The following is a 27,029-nucleotide window of genomic DNA, read 5'->3' on the forward strand; positions in this document are numbered from 1 at the left end:
CCCTCTTCCAACCCGTCCCCCGTCCCCTCTCCCTCCCTCCTCTCCCTCTGGGAGTTTCCCTGTCACCCGTGCCCTCCCTCCTGGCCTCCGTCGTATGCGGACTCTCCCCTCCCCCTACCCTAGCGTTGAGCTCATTGAGTTACTGTGATTGTTTACTGTACTGTGCTGTCTCACCTTCTATTGTAATTCTGTTTGTCCCTGTACGGCGCCACGGACACCTAGTGGCGCCCTATAAATAAAAATTAATAATAATAATAACCCAATGACTCAGACATTCATATAGTAAGAAGAGTAATATCTGCTTTTGAGTGGTAGATATGTAAATTTGTCACTGTCCACAATCAGGGCTGCTTATTTGTTAGCAGTCTTGCATAATTTCAACCATGATTCAGCCATAGCATTATCTGCTGCAACCTCTGCACCTGTTCCAGGGTTACATTATTATTTTATTACATTGAAATAAGCATTCTTAAACTTTTGTAGTGCTGGTTATATTTTTTGCTGTTAATATTGTGCCTAGCAGTGACTGCACACATATTGTGCCCAGTAGATATCACACATTGACTGTGCTAACTTACTTTCTGTGCCTATGTATACATGATGATGCACATATATATATATATATATATATATATATATATATATATATATATATATATATATATATATATATATATATATATATATATATATATATCAACACATAAACATAGTATCCATGGCATTGTCAAAATTTGGGCATGGTTGTGCAGAGCCAATAAAATCTAGGAAAAATTCAACCCAGCTCCATCTGGCCAGTATTCAGTGGAGATTGTATTTCAGTGACATCTATACAATTCAGAGAGCAAGTCCTAGTGATCTCTATAAGATCCAGACTAGAACTCTGGTGACATTTACTCACTGGACCTTGCTCCCTCAGTGTGCTATTCTCTGGGGGAAGTGCTTGTCCTAACTACTAGAAATGTGCCGCCAGTTTGGTGAATGGCACCAGTCTTCCACCAATTGGTGAATATGTGGAGCTATTAACTGATGAGAGTGCAGGGAGTGCCAGGTCAGCACTTGATCCAAAGCTTGTGCCAATCTGTGAGTTACAGCCTCTGCGTCTTATAGTTGCACTGCATTTACAGTGCCTGGCCTGGGACGTAATGAGGATGTTGCAGAGTGCAGTCTCGTATAGCACTGGTTTTGTCTCTCAATTTTACAGTCAGACTGTGAGAAACGGTATGACTCTCACTGTCTAACCACCACACCAGTCCACAAAAATGACTAAAACCCGACCCCATGGATAGTTTCAGTTTGCGGTCATTTTGCACCACGGATATGCAACACGTGGGTACTCAAGACTGTGCCCGTCTACACCAGAAACGGAAATGCTGTGTAACCTGACGGGACCAGGCACAAGAAGAGCATGCAGCAATATTGGTCCGTGCTGGATCATGGTTATAGGGCAAGAGTGTCTAGTCACTAAAGTTTTAATTTTTAGGGTGGTGAACCCCTTTATCTCTGTCCAACACCATTTTACGTGGCTTTGAGTGTAAGTATAGGTGACTGACAAATGAGCAAATATTGACCTATTGGTTTTTATGGTAAATGAAGCCCTAACTGCAACTGCTGAATTTCCATTACACGTGGGTAAGTATGGCCATTACACCTTGCATATCTGCCTCAATAAGCTGCAAATCATTATTTGCAGGCAGCAGTAGTGTATTAAAAAGATGAACTCTGAATACAAGGTAATATAATATCTTTAACAATTTGTTACAGAGAACACAGGGGTTTTACAGCTTGTTCAGTTAGAGGCTTCTAGGGCATTGGAATGTGAAAGGCGCATCTGTATACCTGAAAATAACATGATTTTATTGTTATTTATGTTCCTGTCGCTGTCCATACATCAGTGGCAGTCTGTATGCTTACTGTCTCCTTTTTAAAGCAGGGTAAAAGCAGAATTTAATCTCATTATAGTAATAACATTTATCAAAGTGCTAACATGGGTTTTTAATGTAAAAAAACATAAAATGTCTAATTCAGACATTAGATGTATATGTATTTGTAACAACTTATACAAAGAGACAACAAAAAGATGAATGAATGATGAAGTACAAACCAGGATGTGTGTCTAATTGTTTTCCAAATTGTTGTTTCCAAAGTTAGCCAGCAAGTGGCAGTATATTTCCACAGTTGTTCAATTACTTGTTTATGTATGGTGTAGATGACTGCTTAAATCTCTTTCAATAACTGAACTAAGGATCAAAGAAAGCAATTTCACTCCTGAATTCTATTTTTTTGCCAAATAATACTGCACACATAATTTCTGGTATTTTTTTTTTTTTAGAAAATAAGGTGCACAAAATATTTCTATTTTTTTTAAGTTAAGAAATCACATTTGTAATATATATATATATATATATATATATATATATATATATATATATATATAATTTTTATAAATAACCACATAAATTGTCTCCCCTCTGGCAATTTTCATATTTTGCTGTAGATGTGATGCCTTTTGGTCATAGTTTTTGGCATATTTTATAGCAATGGAATTGTCAGAAATGTTTTTCTTCAGCACCTATGAATTCGAGATGTGTATCCATATTGGTGGTCTGACTTGTGTTTCCTGCGAAGCACATTTAAAACATAAATAAAATAAAAAACTGTGTGTGTTCTAGTTCAGAGCTCATACATATATTTAAATTAGATTTTTATATGACGTTTATTGCACCATTTCCTAAAGCCTGGCTTTGATAACTTAAGTTTGCAAGTGACGTAGAATGAGAAGGAATCAAGATTTCAACCAGCATGTTTCAAGTGTGTTTTAAAAATAAAGAATTCAAGGCTCTCACTACTCCAGACCCCTTCTCTTTCATTTAGTAGACTGATTCTAGTTTTTCTCCTTTTACATTTTGTTGACACAATGTTACTACAGCTGTATGGCATGTGGCATATAAAATAAAAAAACATGGCAGTAAAATAAAGGAGGGCCACACATGCACTTTCATAGCAGAAAGAATAAGAACGTTTAAAGAACCCCCACCTCTGTAAGATGTTCACGGCTGTCATTCTAACACTGTGTGATACCATTCTAAACATACTGTGTCCTTGCAACCGACCAAGGAGTTAAATGGTTGGTTGGAGAAAGCTAATGTGGTTATACCATATAGCTGCTACTATCTCCTGCATAAACATTATCTGATACAGACCATACATAGCACACTCAGCTGACCATTTCTCTTTCTGATCTGTTGGAAGCTGTATTAAGTTGCAGAGGATTCAAGCTGTCCATTTTTTTTTTAATAGGGTGGTGTGGCAGCTAGATATGGCTCCCAGGTTAGGGTAATGGAAAGTGTCAAATAGGGTTTCCTCAAATTTTCAGCAATATTCTTTATAAAACTTTTTATGCAAAGCTTGGATATAAATGTATTTTACCTAGTATTGATAGTGACACAAAGAGTACTAGGTGCTCTAGTGGTTAACTATTATAGTATAGACTGAAAGGACTTATTAGAATACAATGCTCAAGACATTTTGTCGTTCTGGATAGTTATTCTATGTATAAATAAAACTTAAATGACTGCTAAGTAGGTTAGATCCATAGTCTCTCTACACACAGCGTATGGGGTCATCTCTGTTGCTGATCTATTGATGCCATCTAGCCAGGGCCGGTGCTAGGGTCCATGGCGCCCTAGGCATTTTGAAAAAATCGGCGCCCCCCCCCCCCTGGAAAAATCGGCGCCCTCCTCACCCCGTCTTTCCTTACCTCACCACCAGCGCCTCTCTGCTCCGTCTCCTCCCCTCCACTCACTGACACTAGTGAGTGGAGGGGAGGAGACGGAGCAGAGAGGCGGCGGTGGTGAGCAATAGCCTCTTCCCCCCCTCCCCCGTGCATCTGAATGCTGTGCGGCGGCCGTGACAGGTATGGTCATCGGTCGCCGCACAGTTTTAAAGTAATTTTCATTCTAGAGGGCGCCCTCCAGAGCCCGGCGCCCTAGGCAAGTGCCTAACCTTGCCTAATGGGAGCGCCGGGCCTGCATCTAGCACATTTCATGCACGGTGCCTAAGGAAAAGCAATTTTAGCTATAAAATTGATATAGAGAAGTTTGACATCACTGTGTGGTACAGGTCCTGTGCAGAGTCGTTCTGTATGGCTGTATTTTTCAGATAAAGCTGATCTTGTTAAAGGGCCATGTCTGCCTCGATATCTTGGAGGTGTTGATGCTTTCGAAAACACCCCCCCTCAATAATGCGTCTGCATCTTTATTAGCACTGTTTTTACATGTACAGCACTATTACATTGCAAACACTTTTAAAACTGAAACATGACTTGGTGGTATTCTTTTTCCCATGAACAGTTATCTGAAATGTTCATTGCTCTTTAAAGTGCATTTGATTAGGGTCTGAGCACCTTTTTTTTTTTTTTTTTTTTTGTTGGTTGGTTCTCTGCACATTCCTGTGTCACCAGTTGTGAACTAGATAAGGATAGAACCTATACCAGATCAGATAATTAGCATGGTATCGCTGATCTTGTGGATGACAATGGCCTATCCTCTTGAATGAGTGATCCTACGAGGGCAGGGCTGCTTGTGACACGGGCAATGTAATCACGTGAGGAGGGAAATTGTGGTATGTAGGAAGCCGGTTTAATACTGATATGGGAACAGAACATTGAAGGCTTCTGTCAAACTTAGCCTGGACGGTTGTGGTGTCAAACCACCTTTTATATGAAACAGGATTTATACATTCATCTTGTTTTGTATGTGAAACTATGTATGGTAAAAGTGGAAAATTTTAGGCTTCACCTTGGCAGGTCAGTGATTTTAGTAGTGTAAAAAAAGATTAGGGCAAGACATGAAGCTTTATCTGTGACAGGTTTGTCTTTAGCATGCCTAAACATGACTACTTTTATTTTGTGCATAATCCCTCCCACTCATAATCAACACTTCATATATTTTGACGCATTGAAAACACATATTGCAATCTTCAATAAGGACAAAAAATAAGATTGTTAACACTACAGTTGCAATATAATAGCACATAATAAGAGGATCTAGAATGAGCAAACTGTTTATAGGTTGCTGTGACAACACAAGTTTTATATTCTCTGGTTTGATCATTGTACACCATTAACACATGAAATATGCAGGGAAGGAAATTGTTGCAATTCAGTACCTATCAACAAGAGATTAATTAAGGCACTTATCACATTTGCTAGGATTTTTTTTTTGTTTTACGATAGAGTAACTACAAAATGAGATATTGACACAAATCTGACACTGCTTTGTGGATAATAAGGTTCTCAGTCATTTAATGGAAAAATAACTTTTTAGTGATTATAAAAGGTTGCAAAAATTAGAACATGTAAGGTTTTGAATGGTTTTGCAACACCATTTGGAGTGGCACTGGCAGAATCTGTGGCAAGCCACTCAAATATGTTTAACCAGCTGATCACAAAAGATATACTATTAAAGCTTCCGTGTGTCTCATCCATCCACAGTGCTCATACCCCACAATTTTTCAAATGGCCGAAGAGGGTCATTGGGTATTTCTGCATGAATACTAGCATGTCCATAGACCGCAAATTGCTGTGTGAATTGTTACTCGCATGAGGAGATCCCATCAGGACAGTGTCCCAAAAATATGGCAGGGATCTTCAGTGGTCTGTACTGAGTAGGGAAGTCTTTGCCCACTGCAACTCTGTTAAAATGTAATGTCTGGGTAACACTGATCAATGTGTGTTCCCTTCATAGTTAATATTTGAGAATTTTCAATTTTGGGGGTTAGTTATACTTTATGGTAGGAAGCTCAATGTGACCTTAGTTTTGTAAACTCTTCTGCAGTTCTCATGTAGGTGCATCATCTGACATTGTGAGTAGAGGAGGTACAGGGCCTCCTCTTCCTGCCTGTTGTTCCTATTGTTGCCAACAAACTGCTAGTGTAAAGGCTACAAAACAAAGCTGAGATGATTATTGTCAAACTGCCTCGTCCTACAATATATATGGTTGTGAAGTATGGACAGTACCTTACTTTTAGTTGCCCAGTACAGGGGGCAAGTGAGAGGACATGCCATCAATGCCAGTAGCATATTTAGAAGGAAAGCCTATACACAACTGCATACACTACAAAGCCACTATAGCATGGAAAATTATATATACAGTTTTTTGGGGGAACAATGAGAACCAACTTGGGGATTTATTTATAGATGTATTCAATAGACGTAAAATGGGACACTTGAAAGAAACCAGACTTGGGGATTACGTTAAAACATGTGTCTCTAAAACAAAATGGGAAAAAACATTGTAGTGTGTGTGTGTATATGTAAAACAGCTAGTCTAGCTGTTTAATATACAAAGTTTTCATTGATGTACTGTTTGCTACAAGTGATTTTTCATTTACTTTTTGCAGGATTGAAATCATACCATAATGAGTTTTCTGCAGAAGATATGGCAATGCAAATATCAACCACAAACCATCACCATACCTTTAAGTCTGAAGACACCAGCAAATGTGAAAGCACCCAGCGTAAAATTGATCTGCAAAATCCTTCTTTTGTTTCTAAAAATCATCCTGACCTTTCTCTTGTGAAAACAGAATATTCCCCTGATTTAAAAGTACCAGCATTCAAATACAACAGAGACCCTCACAAACCTATTCAGAATATAACTACATCCCTTTCTATGGTGCAAAATAATCCTGAAACGGCCCACATTAAAAAACACTTGACAGCTGCAAATATGTATCCCAATGGAAAGACACCTGACTTAGTGAAGGAAAAGGAACACCCTAAAGGAGAAACGAACGATACAGATAAAGAGGAGATTATTCCGTTGGATTTAAGTGAAAAGTCAAGCAGAGATGAGATTTGTAGTAAAAGTGCTATTGATGCATTGCAAGCTTCATTGATTGTTCATCAGTGCCCTTACTGTAGTCACAATACATATTATCCTGAGGTTTTGTGGATGCACAAAAGAATTTGGCATAAAGTCAGCTGTAACTCCATGGCACCTCAGTGGGTTCAACAAAATGGGTTCAAGAATTTGAAAAACAATGCCCTTTTTCTTGCCCGAAATGGGCGTACTGGTCCTCCACCAGCACTCGGTGGCAAAGAATGTCAGCCATTGCCTATTGTCAGGTTCACACGTACTCAGACACCAAGTCAAACTTCAGCATCTAAAAGCAACGCTTCAACTTTAGGAAATGTTTCTAAAGCAACATGTGGATCTCAGGTGCGTGTCGGCTCCCGTGGCTTCAATGGGCCTAAAGCAACAAACTTTGAACGACAGCCTAAGGTGTTACTGGCTCAAGAGCAATATAACGCAGTGGTCCAACAGCCAGCATCAAAAGCAAAGAATGACTTGAGCCCTAAACTGACCCAAACTGGAAGTTACAGTAAATATCATACAACTCCTCAAACATCCGCATCAAGACAAATTCTACAGCCTTGCAGTAGTAAGCAAGTAGAAAAATACACTATGTCCCAGGGAGCAGCTAGTTTTGCATCTCCTAATAAACTGTATTTGTCTGATGCAATTAAAACCAAATTCTCACTGTCACAACCACAGTTTCCATTTCATAAAGTAGAGCCACACGTCAAACAGGAGAGCCCTCTAGTGCCTCAAAGAGAATCTCAGGCCAAGATAGTCAATGAACTAGGAACAGTGCCCAACAGTAGTGCTGGACCCAAGACCAGCCCTGTTTTGCAAATTCAACAAAGTACAACAGTTGCTCCATCGCCTTTTCATCCAGTAAAACAAGAGCCTGCGTCTGAAGACCTTGAAAAACGACTAGACGTTCTAAATATCTTTAAGCCCTACATTCCAAAGGACCTAGCTACACTGTACCAAAGTTGGGGAGCCAATAACAATAATATGGATAATGCAGGTAAATTGAAATTATTCTGCTGTTTAAAATCATGCTAATTGTAGAATGTCTTTACTGCATAGAAAATAGATATAGAGATATATGTTAAATCCAAACACATTTTCATACTTATTGTCCTGGAAACCTGTTCCATATGTTGGTGAAATTAATTATATTTTACATGGTATCCTGCATATGTGGTGGAAATGCGTAGTTGCAAGACGAAGGTCATTAATAAAAGGTATTTAAGGATGTGCAAACTTATTTTTCTGAAGATTGGGCATGAGAAATCCTATATGTAAGTTGAAGTTGATAAAGGCATTTTTGCAACCTTCATTAACATGTATGTTACCTTTCGCTATATTTGAAAGCATTGCATATATACTTGCAGTGTAGCCAAGTGACTACTATTGTTTTTATTAGATTTATATTGACCCCAAGTGTGGCATGTGCGTTATTTGATTCAATAGCAGACTCGCATTGTATAGATTTTGAGACTGGGCTCAATGTTTGTAATGCAAATTAAAGTTGTCATTTCCTAGTTTGCTAGTTGGACCACACGTGCAGATGGAAAATCATCAGCCAACTTCACTTCCCGTTCTGCAAGTATGAGCAATATAATAGTTTAGAAGGCCACTCACAAACTAGTCCTGCATGTGTGTGGCTGGCATTAAGACTCATTGAGGCTAACCACAATTATAGAATGGAAGTCTGATGCATAGAAAAAAAAAATAGGTTACCCCCATCCTGATCACGTTCTAGGTTCTTTCAAAAATAAATATGCAAATGTTTTGGGAACTTTTATGTAGTGCTACTAGTAGATTGCATATTAGATTTACTGGTCTAATTTTTTTTCATTCTCTGAAATCTAGATGGATTGTATTTCAATTGTAATTTGCATGCATCTAAAAATGATCTTTTTCTTTGTGTAGTATTAAGATGCCTAAAAATATTTTCCTGTATTCCTGAGTTTAACAAGATTGAGTTGTATGATCAGTCTATTGACAAAATATAAATTGGGCATGTAAAACTATATTATACTTTTTAAATGTGCTTAAAAGAGATGTCCACTCTCATTCAAATGTATATCTGCAAATATGGATTATTTTTCAAATGTGGTACCTTCTCCAGCTCCTAGTGCCACCTAGTGTCAGTCTGACAAACTGTAGGCTGATGTATGCTCACTCATGCTTTGTATAAAAAGCAGAAATGACCAGAACTGTAGGCTGATGTATGCTCGGAAAAGATTCTTTCCTAAGCCCTTTGTTCCTGGTGTAGTCACCTGATGGAGGAACTAAGCTTGTTGGTGTGGGAGTCTGCTAAGACTGACCCAAGGTGTGAGCTAGCTAGAGAGGACCCCAGGCTCAAGCAGTTCATATCATAAAGTTTTAGATAATAAGTTCAGTATTTTGTGAGTTGAACTCTGGAGCATGTGAGTAGTTCTCATGGAAATTGGTTCTGTCCATGAATGGCAGCCACAGATATAGTGTTTAATATATGCAAATTGTTGTAATGTATGAGTAGCATGAGGTGTTACATTATGTCTTTATAATTCACCATCTTCCGTGTAGAATAAAAAGGCTTAATGGTTTTAGACCTAGTAGTAACAAGTAGTGTTTAGTTATTTTTCTGGCACTAGTTGTTTTGCTTCTCAGTGTATAGCACTTTCAAAATGAGTCATGTGATATCACTTGTATCATTTTTTGTGGATACTGTGAGACTGCAGCTTGTCGGTCTAATACAAAAAAAAAAAAGCCCCAAGAATGTAATATCTCTTAATTACATTCATACATCTTTGTCTGACATCCGTCATGCAGCAACTGGCAAACAATATGGCTCCATAAATGTGCCACACTAAACTAAAAGAATCTTAGAGGTTGAAATTCCAAGCTACAATTTGAAAGCTATGGAAGCTGTGGAGGGACAGACTAGTTACCAATAAAGCATATTGATGATGTACTACATTCAATTATATTACACCACTAGGCTCAATACACTAGTATCATGTATAGTATTTGTACAAGTGTACATATATTAATGTCCCTTACAGTAATGTACAGTTTCTGGTTTTGGTGTAACTAAAAAAAAATACTTTAAACTTTTCAGCTGGTGTAAATGGATAATTTGCTGGCTTATCATATGTTTTTTGTGTATATATAACATTTTGCACTGTGTTGAAACCAGCTTGAAGCATTGGATGTGTTGTTTCCAGGAGATTCTGGATGAAAGAAGCAAATGATATTCAAACCAAACATACTAAACTAAAAGTCAGACATGTCTTTCTTGATCAGCAGCAAAGACAACAGCTAGCCCTTTAAGTCAGATGTTGTAAACTGACCTTTAAAAAAAAAAAAAAAAAAAAAAAAGGTTTGAGTAGTTTTCCACAAATGCTAATGGCTCAGAAAACATGTTTACTAAAGGCAGGGAAAAGGGCTGTCTCAGAATGTGCAGAAAGACACTCTCATTCTCGTATGTCTTTAGTGTTTGCCTCTGAGGTCTAGGGTCAGAGCAGCACCAGCAGGCAGATAGGTAAGGGCTAAAGGTTTGATCATTCTGTGATGGCTGCACTCACTCTGCATTTGTCTCTAAGGTACATCAGCCCAGGAGGGACAGGCAGACTCTGGTTCTACTCATTTTCTATTATCCATGTGACTAGTCTCTGGCACGCTGGAGTCACTTTGATTTGCTTGATACACTGCTTGACAAAGCTGGGTGATGGCTGAAAAGTGGATCCAGCTGCTCTGAAAAGCACACACCTGACATGCCAGTCCTGGTGCGGGCACATCATGGGGAGCGGTTTTTAATTCAATGTAATTTATGCATTCTCGCAATCCTGTGTGTGCCTGGCCTGTCATCCCCAGCCCAGATGAAGGCTGACAGTTGTCATCTAGGGCCTGAAGGTAGCCTCACATAATGACACATTAGACATACTAATGATGTTTTCTTCTAGCATAATGTTTTCTTCTCAACTTCTCTCCTTTTTCTTTCTTGCCCCCCTCCCTTCCCTATTATCCAAAGGAATGCTTAGGACACAGGCACGCCAAGGAGACTGTGTTTGCATTGAGTGTGGGAAATGTTTCACCCAACCAAGCCACTTACGGACCCATATGAGGTCTCATACAGGTACATCTTGCTTTCATTATGACAGTTCTTTAAAGTTGCGACAACTGTAATATTTAAAAGACTAACCTACTCAGTCACAGTCTTGTCGCTTTGGCTCCATGTATATACTTGCATTGTCTGCTTTTCTTAATCTCCGTTTAATTTAAGGATATTTGTTGTTTTTCCCAAGAAAAAAAAAATCTCAAAAATGTGAAGGATGTTTATTAGATAAATGCCTCTAAATAAGGCTTTGTATTGATATTGAAGGGATCTTGACCTTGGTTAAGTGTGGTTTCATTTGCTGCAACTACTAAACAGTTAATACCATAATTTGAGTTGAAAATCTGTAAGCTCCTGTTAGGGATTTGGGAGAAATGGGAAAGGTTAACAAAAGACCACAATGATTATGAATAAACATGCAAGTGATTCATTTTGCCACAAGCACACAAATATCAAACTATTCATTTCTGCATACCATTAACCCCTGTTTTACATGAACATCATAATCACCTTATGCCATTTTGTTTTATGGGAAAATGCCCTCTAGGCTGGACAGTGATAAATGAAAGCTAATTAATCCAGATATTTAATATCTGTTTAAACCTAAACCAATTTGGTCTTTGCGACTATTACATTGTGCGAGCTAGGTAGCGTTCTGTGACAGCTCTAGACTATAGGGCTTCTGTGCAGAAGTGTGAATGATGCATACATAAGCCAGTCTGATGTGAAATGACAGAGGCCAAATGGTAAGTAATGCAAGTAAAGGGTCCCTTTACACACACACACTGATAATTAATGTTGTCAGTGATTGCTTTCTTCAGCACTGAAGTCTAAATTAAAAAGGGCAGTGGCCTTAGGCTGCCATTAACACACACTCTCAACGAAAGTGTTACAGTAAATTGGTATGTACTGGCCACAGGCAAATAACTGGTCCTTTTTTTTTTTTCCCTTTTTATAATAATTTTTTTTAATTGTGGTTAAACTGTAATGGTCTCAATGATGTACACACACTAACGAAAGCTTCAATGCTCCTCTGTTTAACAAGACCCCTTGTTCCCACAGTGGTATATGAGTCTAATGGACTCCGAGGTACTGAAGTTCACACCACCTCCGCAGATGCCCCAAAACAAGTATGTTATCAACTAATTGAGTGTTTGGTTTTTCTTATGATTGCCGGGGAGAAAAAGTTGCACAGCAGTACTCCTCAGTAAAGCACTGGCCTTTTATCATCCTGTGCCAAGACGACCTGTTGTGTGTGTATATATACCCGCCACTTATGTAGTCTCAGTGATTACTGGAACAACCATTCATGCATAAAACTTGTTCACTTACAAAACCCTTATTTACATGAATTATATATTTCATAAAACAAGGAACCAGTCTGTGTTTTTCTGAAGAGTATTTTTCCAATGTCTACATATGAAATCTTTAGAGCAGCTCCTTATCCTGACCTTGCAGCTTCTGTGGTGTGGTGGTGGTGTGCCTCTCCTGTTTCTAATGTCCAGTGTCTCCTCTCTGAACAGACTCCCTTTCTTCTTCCTCCTTCTAGTCTTGGTGAATGAAATGTGCCTGAAGTCATAGAAGATCCTAGGGACATATATTTACATAAGCATATATCTTTATTTTCTAAACAATGAGATCTACCAAAGCATTTATTTAGCATTAGCAGTTTATTTTTTTCATTCCAAAACAAAATTTTAATAGGATTTTGACTTCTAAAAACTAACATGAAAGTTGGCTTTAGAGTGTCAATAACCTTCATAAACACAAACAAAATTTTCAGAAGTTTAACAGACCTATAAGCATAGTTGCCTACTCTCCCGGAATGTCCAGGAGACTCACAAATTTTTGGGAGAGCAGGGTAGCCTCCTGCATCTTGCCCTCTTCATTAGTGAAGTGGGTGGGGGCAGAGCTAGTTGCCTCATCCTGACCCCTCCCTTTGCTGTAATTGGCCGAATTTGGCATAGTTTGACAGGGGCAATGCCATGATGACGCGATTTGCGTTGGCACGTCCCTAGGTCGTGACAACTTTGAAGATCTCCCGGATGGAAGATCTCCGAAGTTGACAAGAATGACCTATAGGTAGGAGATAAGGTTGAGATTATGGGAAACAAATGCTGCAGTTGAAGTCTTCCAGAAATTAACCCAAGATAGTTGTATCTTTGTGCCCATGCTGAAAAGTATTGTAAGATCAAGCAACATTTTGCATGGGCTGTGCTGTAAACACTGTTGTCTAATAATTACACCATCCTGATTCAAGTGTGCTAATTAAAAAAAAAATATATATATATATATATCTTATTTTATGATGCTCATATCATATTAATAGCAATGGGACCAGGTAATAAACATTCATGTTTTGCCCCAGTTCAAATTATGCCACGTAATTGTGCCCACAGTCAGGGCCGGATTAACCCGAGGTCTAACTGGGCTACAGTCCAGGGGCCTCGGGCATCCAGGGGGTGCCTTGAAAGTGCTCAGCAGCATTATTGATCAGTTGGGGACGCCCCCGACCCGATCAATGCTGCTGAGCACTTTCACTGCGGTCCTTCCCCGGCGCGCTGTAGTCTCCTCCTTACTGAGGAGATCTTGAGTCTCTCTCTCACGAGATCTCCTCAGTAAGGAGCGTACAGCGCGCCGGGGAAGGACTGTAATGCTAGGAGAAGGAGGTAAGTGCCTTGGGGGCTGGGGGGCTGCTCGGCTCACCGGGGGGGGGAGGGGGGGGGGCGGCAGCTTGGATCACGGGGGGGGGGGCCTCTCTGGGTGGCGCCTCACGGGGGAATGGAGGCCCCCTTAGCCCAGGGGCCTCCATCCCCTTAATCCGGCCCTGCCCCCAGTACCTAGTATGCCACATAGTTGTGCCCCCAATACATAGTGTGCCTCATACTTACTTTTGGAGTCTGCACACATGTTTTTTGTTCCACAGCAAAACCTTGGAGCTGCTTCACTAAAGCTGCCAGTGATGAACAAAACTGAGCTGCTGCACATGTGCCGCAACTCCGTTTCGGCTGTCTTCCGCTGCTTTAGTGAAGCAGCTGCGGAGCTTTGCTGTGACAGACAAAATTTGTCTGTGTGCCACGTTTGGCATGCATTGCGGGGAGTTGCTGACCCTTGTAGTAGATACTTGTAGGAAACACCAGTTCTGTAGGACAGTAGAGGATTATGAACACTTGTCACATTAGGGTAGTGGCACATGGAGGCTTTTACAACTTCACAAGTGCTCATTCCTAATTGTGTGTGTGTTGCAGCTGACATGTAATGGATTTCAATTTGATAGCATTTTTCAAGTTCTTTGAAACCTTGACCAAAATGCTGCTACTTAGTGGGTTTAAAAAAAAAAAAAAAAAAAAAAAGCTCAAGTGATGCATATGTAGTACTCGTACGAGGTATATCTATTAAATAATGAGACTGTGATTCCACCTAGTAAACAAAGCAGTCAGAACCGGTTATAACTGCATACGTAGTAACCTTGAACCGGTCTGAACCTGCATGACAAGCTGCAACACTCTGATGTTCAGTTGATTGTGAGTCACCATTTAGTTTGGTTGTGTTTTCTGTAGAGTGCCGAAAAAATGCTAAGTTTAAAAGTTGAACAACGTGTCCGTTTGAAATTTTTAGTAAAATTGCACAAAACGCCAACAGAATGTTTTTAAATGCTTACTACGGCCTATGGGAATGACTGCCTGTCTCGTGCACATGTGTTTGAGTGGCACAAAAGATTAAGGGAGGGACGTGAGAATGTCGAAGATGATGAACGCCCTGGGCGACATTGCACTTCAAGAACCGAAGAAATTGTAGAAAAAATCAGGTTGTTCGAAAAGACCGTCGACTCACTGTTTGAATGATAGCTGAATCCGTAAAATTGACAGACACCGTATGGAAAATTTTGCGTGAGGATCTTAACATGACGAAAGTTTGTGCAAAGATGGTCCCAAGGGTTCTCACACCAGAGCAAAAGGAACGTTGCAAGGAATGTTGTGTTGACATTCTACAGCAACTTGACACAGATCCAACCTATTTCATAAAGTAATCACTTGTGATGAGACCTGGATCTTCTAGTACGATCCTGAAACCAAACGACTGTCAATGCACTGGAAAACACCGTCATCACCAAGAATGAAAAAAGCTTGTTAAAGCAAGTCAAAATTCAAAGCAATGCTCATTATTTTTATCGATATCAAGGGTGTAATTTTGGAAGAATGGGCTCCAGAACAGGGGCACAACAGTTAATCGGCATTATTATAAGGAAGTTTTACAAAAGCTGAGAGAGAGAGTCAGAAAGAAACGGCCGCAACTGTGGAAAAATGGTTTCTTCTTCACCAGGACAATGCGGCTGCTCACACAGCACTTTCTGTGAAGCAGTTTTTGACCGACAAACACATTACTACACATGAACATTCTCCATATTCGCCCGATTTAGCACCTTGCTATTGTTATCTTTTCCCAAAAGTTAAATCCGTGCTTAAAGGCACACATTTTGAGTCAGTTGATGCTGTAAAGAAGATAACGGCAGATTTGTTGAAACAAGTGACAAATTGATTTACTCCATGCCTTCGACCAGTGGAAAACAAGACTACAGCGATGTATTCATGCAAATGGGGATATATTGAAGGGGACAAACATTAAATTTGTAATACCAATAAATAAAGGTGAGTTATTTAATCAGTCTCGTTATTTAATAGACATACCTCGTAAGTTAATGATTACAATTTAGAGATTAAACGCCATGTTTTAAAGTGCCCATGTGACACCACCCTTACTGCCTAGTACATCTTGAGATGCTAGTGTTGAAAACAAAATGCATAAGAAACCATCTGCATTTCTATGCTCAATATTTTATTATCATGTACCCTTTTCAAACATGTAATTTATATGACTATATATTTTAAACCAACATACAAAATGCAGAATACTGTTCGGGGTATAAATGCATATTTATTTTATTTGCTAGTGGTGAAACAGATAATATATATTTCAAGACATGGTCTATTTTAAGACATGCTTCATCCATCCAGAAAGTGATACAGAGAACAATATCTTTAACAGGTTTTCCTACTGTGTGTTTCTTACCACTGCTCTGTTTGCTCTTCACTCTTCTGTCTTGGTTGCTGCTACCATAGATTAGCCACAATACACCCAGGGGTAATCCGAGGTTTCTGTCCTTCCTGAGATTGCCTTAGGACACCTGCATTAAGGTTTGAAAGGAAAGGTGTACCACCCCATGAACTCGTCCAAGAGCACATATAAACACAAATCTTTTATACAATATTTTTAAACATTTTAGTATTTTGGATTATTGTTTTATTTCTTTGAAGAAAAAAAAATAGAAAAGTTTGGTATTCGTATATTATAAGGAATAACACACCCCCTACTTTAGAAGTTTGCATCCTTTTGTTCTCTTATGTGGTCATAGAACTCCTAATATCCTTAAATTCCTCCATAGAGGTACATTATACCTTATTCCAAATATTCCTGATTTTATCATACATAGTTACCTGTTTACAGTTGATTAGTCATGACTTTTATCTCTACAATATATACTGCAAAATATAAAGATTCCTGTACAGAGTACACCTTCATTGTCTTTTGTTTTCATTTTTTTTTAAACCATATTATCCTTGGAAATTATTCAAGTTGCAGAAACCAAATTCTGTTCTAGCAGTGTGGTGCAGTTGAGCTGATCCATATAACATAGCTGGGAATTGTCCAAATCTATTGGATAATATTAGATGATCTAAAATTGGATATAGTGAAAAAAAAATACTTGTACATTTAGTTTGTCTTGGCCCAATGTAAAACATTGATGTTTGATACGGATGGAATTACTGGGATGCAAGGCACTGGGTTATCAGAACTAATTTTGCCATCAGGCCACACTCCTTGTCCTCACATGCCGATGTTCATTCCCACAAGGCCACAATCATTTTTGACCAGCAGAACTATTTTTCCCCTTATTTATACTCTTCTAAAAGAATGTTTATTAAAAGTTTGGTAGCAAGAGTTTTTTTGTGCCTGTGGCTTTCCATTTCTTCTTCTTCCTCTCTCTTCTTAACGGTGTTATGGGTCACTTTGCAACCTGAAGATCTGTTTTATTCCATCTGGCTTTCATACTTAATAAAACGCGTCGCTATGGTGTTGCTCATTGATGCAGTACACACCCTGCACACATAACAAACTGACACATCTCAGTAAGTACTCCATAAATGCTTATTCTCCAATTAAAATTCAGGTTGACTTTTTATCATACATGCCAATCTTCAAAACTTCTGCCCCGGGAGATCCTGGGGGAGAAGTCATGTGACAGGGGGTGTGGCGGTTTTGTAGCGTCACTATAGCCCCGTCCCCACTAAAATGCCGAAATTCACAGCATTGAATAGCGGGAGCGGGGCTTAATGACGTGATTAAGCCCCGCCATTCAATGTGAATTTCGGTGAGTCCGGGAGGTTGGCCTACTCGTCTGGGAGGACTCCCTGAAATTCGGGAGCCTCCCGGGAATTCTAGGAGAGTAGGCAAGTATGCTTTATATACAGATAAGTCTATTAGAAAACAACATTGAGGTAAATATATCTTAATCTATTACTGTATTTCTAGTACAGTTTCTAAAATTAAAGCAACTCTACTGATTATCAGATACTGCAGATATCTAAGACTAAACTCAAATTGATGGGACTTCTGCTTAAGTTTAAATATATATATATATATATATATATATATATATATATATATATATATATATATATATATATATATATATATATATATATATATATATAGTTAACCCGTGCATGATACTCATGCATTCTAGTCAAATCAAGCTACTTGAGGTGTTAAAAAGGTTCTTGTCATGCATTTGGGCCTAGCCCAGGCCTCCTCAGGGGAAGAGCGTTACTTCCCGACGTAAGCGCCCTTTTTTAACGTGGTTTTGTCCACATGTCACCACCTCATCATTTTTCTCCATCACCTCATCCTTCATCTTTATCGCCATGTCTATCCAGACACAGGGATCTCTCTCAGCGGTCCTGAGTATCACACTCCTCTTGCTCTGTCACCCCCGGCAACCACCAACCACTCCCAACTGTCACTTCTCCTTCAAGAAATATATATATATATTTTTAAAATCTTTATAAACACTTTTAACAATTAACAAATTAAATTAACAAATTAAAAACATCTTAATATACCAAATTTCAGCCCTTTCTGAGTTTTTTTTCCCCACACACACTAAGAATTTAGTAGGTCAGTGTATAACTTCGCCCAGCAGGTGGCGCTGCAGCTTGGTTTTTTTTTTCCACGCACAGACACACGCCACTAGGCTTTTATATAGTAGATATATATATTAAATGTCATAGATGTGAACAGGCCAGGCCGCCTCATTGATGTTTGCCAAGCATATCTTTAGCTCAGTATAAATATATTTCAAAGTTTAAACTTGAACACTGCAAGAGACCTTTTATACCCATTTATGTTTCACCTAATTACAAACACTTTAAGACTACGCTTTCTTAAAGTTGCTATAATTTTTTTTTTACATATTTGTGATTAATAATACATTTCTCCTAATTACAAATGCTATTTTTAATCAGTTTTACTGGTACTAGTGCTCCATTAATCAAAATAATGGACAGTGAGCAAATACATGGCAATCTACTTTAATTCATAGCCACAGAAATTGTAGTTTAAGCAATACAAATCCAAGTAAATCACAAATGTGTGTGCAAATGTACTTTACTGCTAAATACGTTGTAGATGACTTGCACCGCTAACCACGTAAATACCGCCTTCTCATTTATCTCACAAATGTATGTTTGTACGTATGAGATATATAGATATAGATCTGTCTATATCTCAATAAAAAAAAAAAAATTAGTCTACTGTGTTTTAATCTAACATCGGCAATTATTTTATTATTTTGAAGTCTGTAATCCCCAAAAACAATTTGCCTGATTGGATTGTCTTGATTCAAAATTATTTTTATTTCTGAATTAACTCTGCTTAAGGCTAATGTATTAATTAAACATTAAGCATGCCATGTTAAGAACATTGTATTGTTCTTTGATGTTGAAAATGTCATTGTTGAGCAGTTCTATGAGGCTTCAGGCTGACATTGGTTCACATTTTAACTTGCGTTTTCTGTGTACTTTAGAACTTCCTATTTGTTCACCATGGTGATTCTTTATGAAAATTGGTACAAATCTTCTATAGTTTTGACATATATGTGTGTGAGAGCAATACTCTATTCCTGTGTGGACACACATTGAGCCTTTTCTCGCACTATCATTTTTCCATTTACACTATGCTCTTTTAGTCCTTGGTCATCTGTTTTTCTTCACTATTCACTTTTCTCATTGGTCTCAGATCATGTTTTGACATTCGCCAGATCCCCCTTACCCATCCTGTTTTTGTATTTTAAAGAACTTGATATGCTTTGTTTTCTGAATTTAAAATAGAAATTAATTCATCTGGAATGTAACAACTCTGAATAGATAAAACTAGTCTTAATTCGATGGCTTGCTGACTATATATTGCATCTAGGTAACCTGTAATAGTGTGAAAAGCGATGTTTCTTTTCTTTTTCTTAGGGGAGAGACCATTCCAGTGCAGATATTGTCCATACAGTGCCTCTCAAAAAGGGAACCTAAAGACGCATGTGCAGTGTGTACACCGGGTACCTTTTGATAACAGTGAGTACCCCGACAAGCAGCTCCTTCGATCCCAAAGTGACAATCCCAACAGTTACATGGAAGATCAACTGGAAAATTTGCCTTCAAATCATCAAGTCCCTGGGGCTGTTGTATTTAAGTGAAGGAAAAACAACCAAGAATAACTTGACACATCCATAGTGTAGAGATATGTGTACCACTTAGTGTATAATAAATGAAGATGTAGAAGAAAATACATCCATATCATTTTAAATGCTATTTTAGATTAAAAAATTCAGACTTTGTAAAAATGGCAAATGTTGACATGACCTAAGACAATTAATAATGAATTAGAATTTCATCACACACTGGATGGAAGGGTACAGCATAACACGGTTTGGACAGCATGTAATTGTAAGCACTGATCTGTAATCTACTCCAGAGGACAACTTGTGAGTATGAAAAGGAGGTAGCAGAGACGAGGCACAACATGTAATGCGCTGGATTAATCTACCACTGACTTGCTTAAAGCCGAACTGCTCAGTGATGTTGCATAATAATATGCATTATTTGAATCTGGAGGCCACCCCATTATTTTAATGGTCTTAACGCAGAAGACGATGTTTTCACAAGGTGCCGAGTTACATTGGTGACAGTAATGAACAACAAAACACTTAACGTTATGCTACATGAACACTAATATGGGAAAAAGGAAAAAAAATGCTTCTTCATTTTACTCTCAGGACCTTTTTATAATAGGGCTACTTTCTTAAACCTGCTCGCAAAAGATGATGCAAATTTTTTTTTTCTCCCCCTTTGTAATTGCCACACATCAGCTGCAGATTTTAGTACTGTACTAGATAGACGATAAAATCACAACTAAAAAAAAATAAACAAATGCGCATGGAATAGCATGCATGAATCTCCCCACTGCAAAAACCACCCTTCTCCAAGCCGGTACCTTGAGAGAGGTCATAAGATATATATATATAAATATTTTTTATTTTATTTTTCCTGTTTATAGCATGTTTGAAAATGTTACTTATTAATTTGTTTCTGTTAATTGGTGGCATTCAGGTTGTGGGGGGAAGTAAGATATTAAAAGAAAAAAGAAAAAAAAAAAGCTTTATATACCTCTTCTGCAGCAACTTTTTTATGGTGAGGTGATGGTAAATTCAAAACGGATGAAATCAAGCAGTATACTCCCAATTTACATCCCTTCAGTCTGGCAGGCTGCATTGCGGTGCTGTGCACTGAGCGGGACTACATATGTATTCCATAGAGATGAATATTTTTCCCTTGTTGCTGTGACACTATGTGCTACAGCTATGCCTCTAAGATTCTCAATTTTTGCACATGATTTTATGCATTATCAACAAAAGTTACTGCTGCCTTGAAAGAAAATGTTCTGTGAAAAAAAAAAATTGCAAAGCTTTACTAGTGTTTTTTTTATTTTATTGTAACCTTTTATAAAGGCAGAAAATGGGTATAAAATTCCTAGCATGCTAAATATATTTTTCAAAAAAGCAATAATTTTACATGTACAGATATAAATCTAACCTTTTAATACTGGTGAGAGCAACAGTTTACTTTGTACTATAAAGAATAGCTTGGTTTTTGTAGTATGTGGGCTTATGATACAGATTTGTTTTAAAAGAATGCATTGTTTTGTTTTGTGTTTTCAACAAATATTTTAATCTAGTTTTTATTTTATTCTGGATCCTACCAATACATTTTCTAGATCTTGTATGGTTATAACAGAAATTAAATATTATTTTCCTTTTCTTCTGGTAACATTTTAGCCACAGTCTCAAAAGTTTTGTTTTAATAAATTTCGATGTCCTCGGTAGTGCCTGGCTAGGCAGTGGTTTCAAAATGCTTCTATCTGAAGCCATATTCCCCCCCTCCCCCCCCCCAAGTGATATTTTGTGGGTGCATTCCATGTCCTTACTATAAAATATATTATCCAGTTAAATGTTAATTATTTCCATATTATTTATATTACTGGACACATTTTTCCTCCCTTTCGTTTAATGTTAACACTTTGGAGAGGCACAGCGACTAAATGCTATAATATACAGTCTATTATTATCAAAACATGACATCTATGGTATTAAACAGTCTAGCTTGCAGTGATCTTACAATTAAATGGAGGTCCTCTTTCATTTTGGCACAGTCTTGAAGAACATCTGACAAATGGCAGGAAGCATAACTGTCACTGATGCTACGTTGGTATTAATCAACAAAGTTTACAATGTCGATGTTTCTTTATGGAGAACAGTAGGGGGAAATCATTGTAGATAATTACATGCTGTGTACAGTGCAGAAATAAGATTCACTTAATTGAACAAGCATTAAAAAAAAAATCTCCACGGATCCTAACAATGGTTTTTTTTGTTTTTTTTTTTTGTAATATCGCCCTATTTAGTGGTTAAGCTTTTGTGCTCTTTTATTTTATCATCAGTATTGTGTTGATTTGTTAATGTAGAAATCTGCTAGACTATAGTATTTAAAATTATTTTTTTTGTTTGTTATTTATTTAGTCAACCTGTTTTGATCAGCTTTTAAAATAAATTACTTTTTAGCCTGACACACTCCTGTTAACCATCTGTGGACTGTTACATACATTTTCCTACTACCTCTACCAATCTACTGTTTCTCACTCTTTAACAGGTTATTTTTTACAGCGCTCTAATATAATTTACACAATAAAGGGTTTGATTGTTTACATTGGACGTGTGCAGCCTCTTATTTTCCTACAAGAAAATAACAAATACGTTGAATGCCTTTTTAACTTAAGGTTTGTATTTATAATGAGTTACTGGGGTGGGGTACGTGTTAACGATGATTAAAAGTCCGACACAGTACATTTCTACAAAATAATTCCGATTTGAATAAATGGCGATAATAAGCAAATGCAAACTTAACATAAAAAAGACTCAGTAAATCACTGACACTCCTGCAATGTATTCCAATTGAAGTAAAAATGCCACCAGTCGCCGCATGTATAATGTAAAAGCCTTTATTCTAATTGTAATTCTAACCCTCACCCTTAAATTAGATTGTAAAAAAAATTGAAAGATATTATTTTCTATTTTAAGGTATGTAAAAGGTTCTTTAGGCTAAGAGTAATAAATTGTTTCCTTGTTTTTTCTGTGGCGCAACCTGTGATGGAAATAAAGTGGGGAGTGGGGGGGGGAGAACAAGCGAGACAGTATACACGATAACAGCCGGTTTAATGGCTCTGCTGGTGTGGGAAATGTTTATAGCTTGTTTTGCTGTTTTGGTCTATAGCTCTTTTGCTTAGCTCTAGTGCCGTGTATACTGTGGTGGTCGTTAAGGTTCTCAGAGCTACCTACTCTGAGAACCTTAACGACCACCACAGTATACACGGCACTAGAGCTATAAACTAAGCAAAAGAGCTATAGACCAAAACTGCAAAACAAGCTATAAACATTTCCCACACCAGCAGAGCCATTAAACCGGCTGTTATCATGTATACGGTCTAGCTTGTTCTCCCCCCCCACTCCCCACTTTATTTCCATCACAGGTTGCGCCACAGAAAAAACAAGGAAACTACCAACAAGAACGGGAACTGGAACACCCGGACCATCCGTAACGGCAGCAACAACCCTCAAAACACAAAAACCAAGCGCAGACGTCCCAGGTAAGCCCTCCCAAAAGGGTCTCTACCACCCACTTCACAACCTAAGAGTAATAAATGTGCAGTGCTCAAACTGACCTTGTGGGATAAGGAAGCTGAGTTGGGTATCTTTTTATACGTAACATGCCAGGCCATTAGCCATTCAATCTACATTTCAGCTATTTGCCCAAGTTTTTTTTAGTTAAATGAAAAATGTTATTTTCTGATATGCCAACTGCTGTGCATTTGAGTCTTGTCCTAGAAAGGTCAGTGACCATTCATTTGATGCAGTAGTCTGTTTAATTTATCCAAATGGTATGCTCACCATATTATTTCTTCATATATTATGCATTTCATTCAAGTGCATAAATAGTAAATAAATAAAAAAATTGCATTATTTTCAAATGATGACTTTATTATGAAAATCTATATTTACAATCCTGACTTTTTCTGTTTTTGAAAGGTGAATTGACCCCAAGCCAAATTCTGCAATGTGTTTCTTTGTAAAATTTAGAAGCAAAAAAGTTTTATTTCAATTTTGTTAAATTTCAATAGAAAAACACTTTTTTGCCAATTTTTGCTAGATATTCTTTACTATGTTAGGGATTATGAACAAAAACAGTGATATTTTCTGAAAATGAAAATTTTTGTTACTCAAAGTATGAGTTGTGTGGGTACTCCACACAAAAATGACTCCCAATGGTATTGGAATGTGTACAGCCCAAAAGTTCCAAAACCGGAGAGTTGGGAAGAAAACCTCAGCAGCAAAGGGGGTTATACTGACAATTTTTGTTTAAAACACATCACATTTTGTACCTCTAATGATTTCTTCACCTATACTACCACTCCTAACTAAATGCTCTGGACACTGCAAAACAAACACGTTTGATAAGATGTGATGTGAAATGATATGTTCCTTGACAATCATTCAGCTCAATTCCTTCCCAGCACCCTCTGACACAGGATGACGTCTCTACTCTCTTCTTATCCTTCTACTGTACCTCCTGTCCTCTTAATCCTATGGCAAATCCCTGTCTCTTGTGCTCATTCCACTTTTAACTAAAATTCCCTTACTGAACCCTCTCCCCCCTCCCCTACTCCCTCCCGAAAAAACAAAATTCTCAAATTGCAATCTCGACTCCCATGCCCCCTCCAAGCTTATCGAGAGAATTGCCTACACTAGCATCAGGCTTTCCTTTATACAAACTACCTATTAGATCCTATTCAGTCAGACTTTCGCCCTCAACACTCCACAGAAACAGCGTTGACTCAGGTTGTCAATGATTTGATCACTACTAACACTAAAGGTTATTACTCTCTTCTAATTTTCCTGGAGATCTCTGCTGCATTTGACACTGTTGACCACTCTCTTCTCATACAAATGCTACAATCCCTAGGTCTTCAAGACACTGTCATATCCTGGTTCTCATCCTACCTATCTAATACCGCTTTCATACTGCCGCCCCGGCAATATCCCGGGTTTTTCCTGGGGCTCGGAGCGTCCCAGCTCAGAAACACCATTCATACTGCACCTCGGACCCGGGAATTTCCCAGGTTGACCCCATTTATACTGCACAAGTCTGTGCCCTGGCAATTTGTGGGAGTCATCACCATAGCAGTTTTCATTGGCTGAAAAATGGTGATGTCATTGAAAGGTGACTGGTTTTTTGACGCATAAAGATGATGCAAAAGTCCTCCATCCAGTGTGTCATAATTGCTGTTAATACACACTTTTTCAGTGAAATAAAAGCAATTTTCTCCAACAAACTCCGATTCTGCTTCAGCTTGATCTGCACTCCACCATCCACCATTTCTCCTAAACTCCTTCTCGAATCTTCCACGGGCTCCCACCGATGACATCATCCTCCAGAGACAGGCAGACAGCCAATCAGCTTGTTTTCTGTGCAACCCGGGTTGAAAAACCCGCGTTGCACCATTCATAGTGCAGGCAACCCAGGTCCGACCCGGGAATTACCCCTCGATAAATCCCGGGTTGAAGACCCGGGATTTTTGACCTGTACCATTTATACTGCACCAAGACCCGGGTCATTTGAGCTCGCCCCGGCAAAAACCCGGGATTTTGGTGCAGTATGAATGGGGTATAATTGCACTTTCAGTGTTAATTTCTTTTGCTCCATCTCTGCTCCACTTCCCTTATCAGTTAGCATGCCACAAGACTCAGTACTAGGTCCTCTGCTGTTATCTATCTATACCACTTCTCTTGCAAAACTAATAAGCTCTTTTGAATTTGTCATCTCTATGTGGTTGATACACAAATTTATCTATCCTCTCCTGATCTCTCACCATCTGTGTTGTCTCTCATTGCTGTCTTTCAGCCATTTTGTCTTGATGTCCTTTCACCAACTCATAGATTCAATTCACTGCTTTGTGCTAAAGAACAACGCGGTAATGTGCAATATTACCGTTGCTACAGTAATTTCTCAGCTGATTTTTGCTTACAACTCTGTGAACCGTGAGCAAAAATCTGCGTTGAAATTATCGTAGTAATGATAATAATGTGTGGCCTGCATTGTTTTTTAGAATCTGCCCCATAAAACATTGAATTTAACAGCAGATAAGAACTGCTTGACCCGTCTAGTGTGCCCATTTTTTAGCCTATTGTAACCTCAAACACATTTTGACCTTTTATTTTTTGTAAGAATATCCTTATGTCTATCCCAAGCATGGTTAAATTGATCTACTATATTGGCCTCTACCACCTCTGATGGGAGGCTATTCCACATATCCACTACCCTTTCTGTGAAGCAGTTTTTTCCTGAAATTTCCTCTGAACCTACTTCCCTCCAGTTTCATGCATGTCCTTTTGTTCTAATACTTCTTTCTTTGAAGAATGTTTCCCTCTTATCTTGTTAAAACCCCTCATATATATTTGAAAGTTTCTATCATGTCCCCCATTTCCCTTCTCAGCTCCAAACTATACATATTAAGAGCTTTTATTTTTTTTATGGGTAAGTTTTGTGCTGTAGGCCATGCACCATTTTTGTTGCCCTACTTTGTACAGTCTCTAAAGTATTTATATCCTTCTGGGGATATGACCTCCAGAATTGAACACCGTATTCTAGATGAGGCCGTATCCATACATATACAGTGGCATTATTACTTCTTTCTTTCTGCTACTGATTCCTCTCCTTATGTAACCAAGCATCTGACTTGCCTTTCTCATTGCTTTGTTACATTGGATTACCTGCTTTTAATTCACCTGAAATAGTGACATGTAGATCTTTCCTTTTCAGTAGTTTCCATTATAGTGCCATTAATACTCTATTTAGCCTTTGTTTTGTTTTTTTGAGACCCAAGTGCATGATTTTGCGTTTATTTGGCATTAAACCATAGTTGCCACTCTCTTGACTGTTCCTCTAGTCTACCTAGATCATCCATAATTTGTTTTACCCCCTACTGGTGTGTGTATCCTTTTGCATATCTTTGTGTCATCTGCAAAAAGGCATACTTTCACTGCAATACCATTTGCAATGTTACAATAAAGATATTACAAAAGAACTGGTCCAAGTACAGATCCTTGGGGTACTCCACTGGTCTAAAATCTAGATAAGCTATATCTACGCCCCCCCCCCCCCCCCCGATCTATTACTGTTGTTGACCAGGCCAGGACATTTCTTTTTCTGTTGACCATAAATCCCACCTGGCAAGCTTGCTGCCTAGAAGTGATCCTTGACTCAGATCTATCCTTTGTTCCCCACATCGACACTACATTTAAATCACGTTGCATACATCTAAAAAAACATTTCCAGAATCATCATCTATTTATA

General features: G+C 38.3%; 1 protein-coding gene across 3 annotated transcripts in view; it reads left to right on the forward strand.

Moving 5' to 3' along the window:
* The window catches only part of ZNF516 (zinc finger protein 516), a 79,256-nt gene extending 59,511 nt beyond the window's left edge, over nt 1-19,745 (forward strand). For all 3 annotated transcript variants that reach the window (XM_075213216.1, XM_075213215.1, XM_075213217.1), the window contains exons 5-8: nt 6,403-7,878; nt 10,876-10,980; nt 12,022-12,089; nt 19,539-19,745. In XM_075213216.1, the coding sequence (XP_075069317.1) occupies nt 6,403-7,878; nt 10,876-10,980; nt 12,022-12,089; nt 19,539-19,598 (1,709 nt within the window). In that variant the 3' untranslated portion in view covers nt 19,599-19,745. The remainder of the gene's footprint in view (nt 1-6,402; nt 7,879-10,875; nt 10,981-12,021; nt 12,090-19,538) is intronic.
* The last annotated feature ends 7,284 nt before the right edge of the window (nt 19,746-27,029 follow it).

Source organism: Mixophyes fleayi, chromosome 5, assembly GCF_038048845.1.
Source record: "Mixophyes fleayi isolate aMixFle1 chromosome 5, aMixFle1.hap1, whole genome shotgun sequence".
Lineage (NCBI taxonomy): Eukaryota > Metazoa > Chordata > Amphibia > Anura > Limnodynastidae > Mixophyes > Mixophyes fleayi.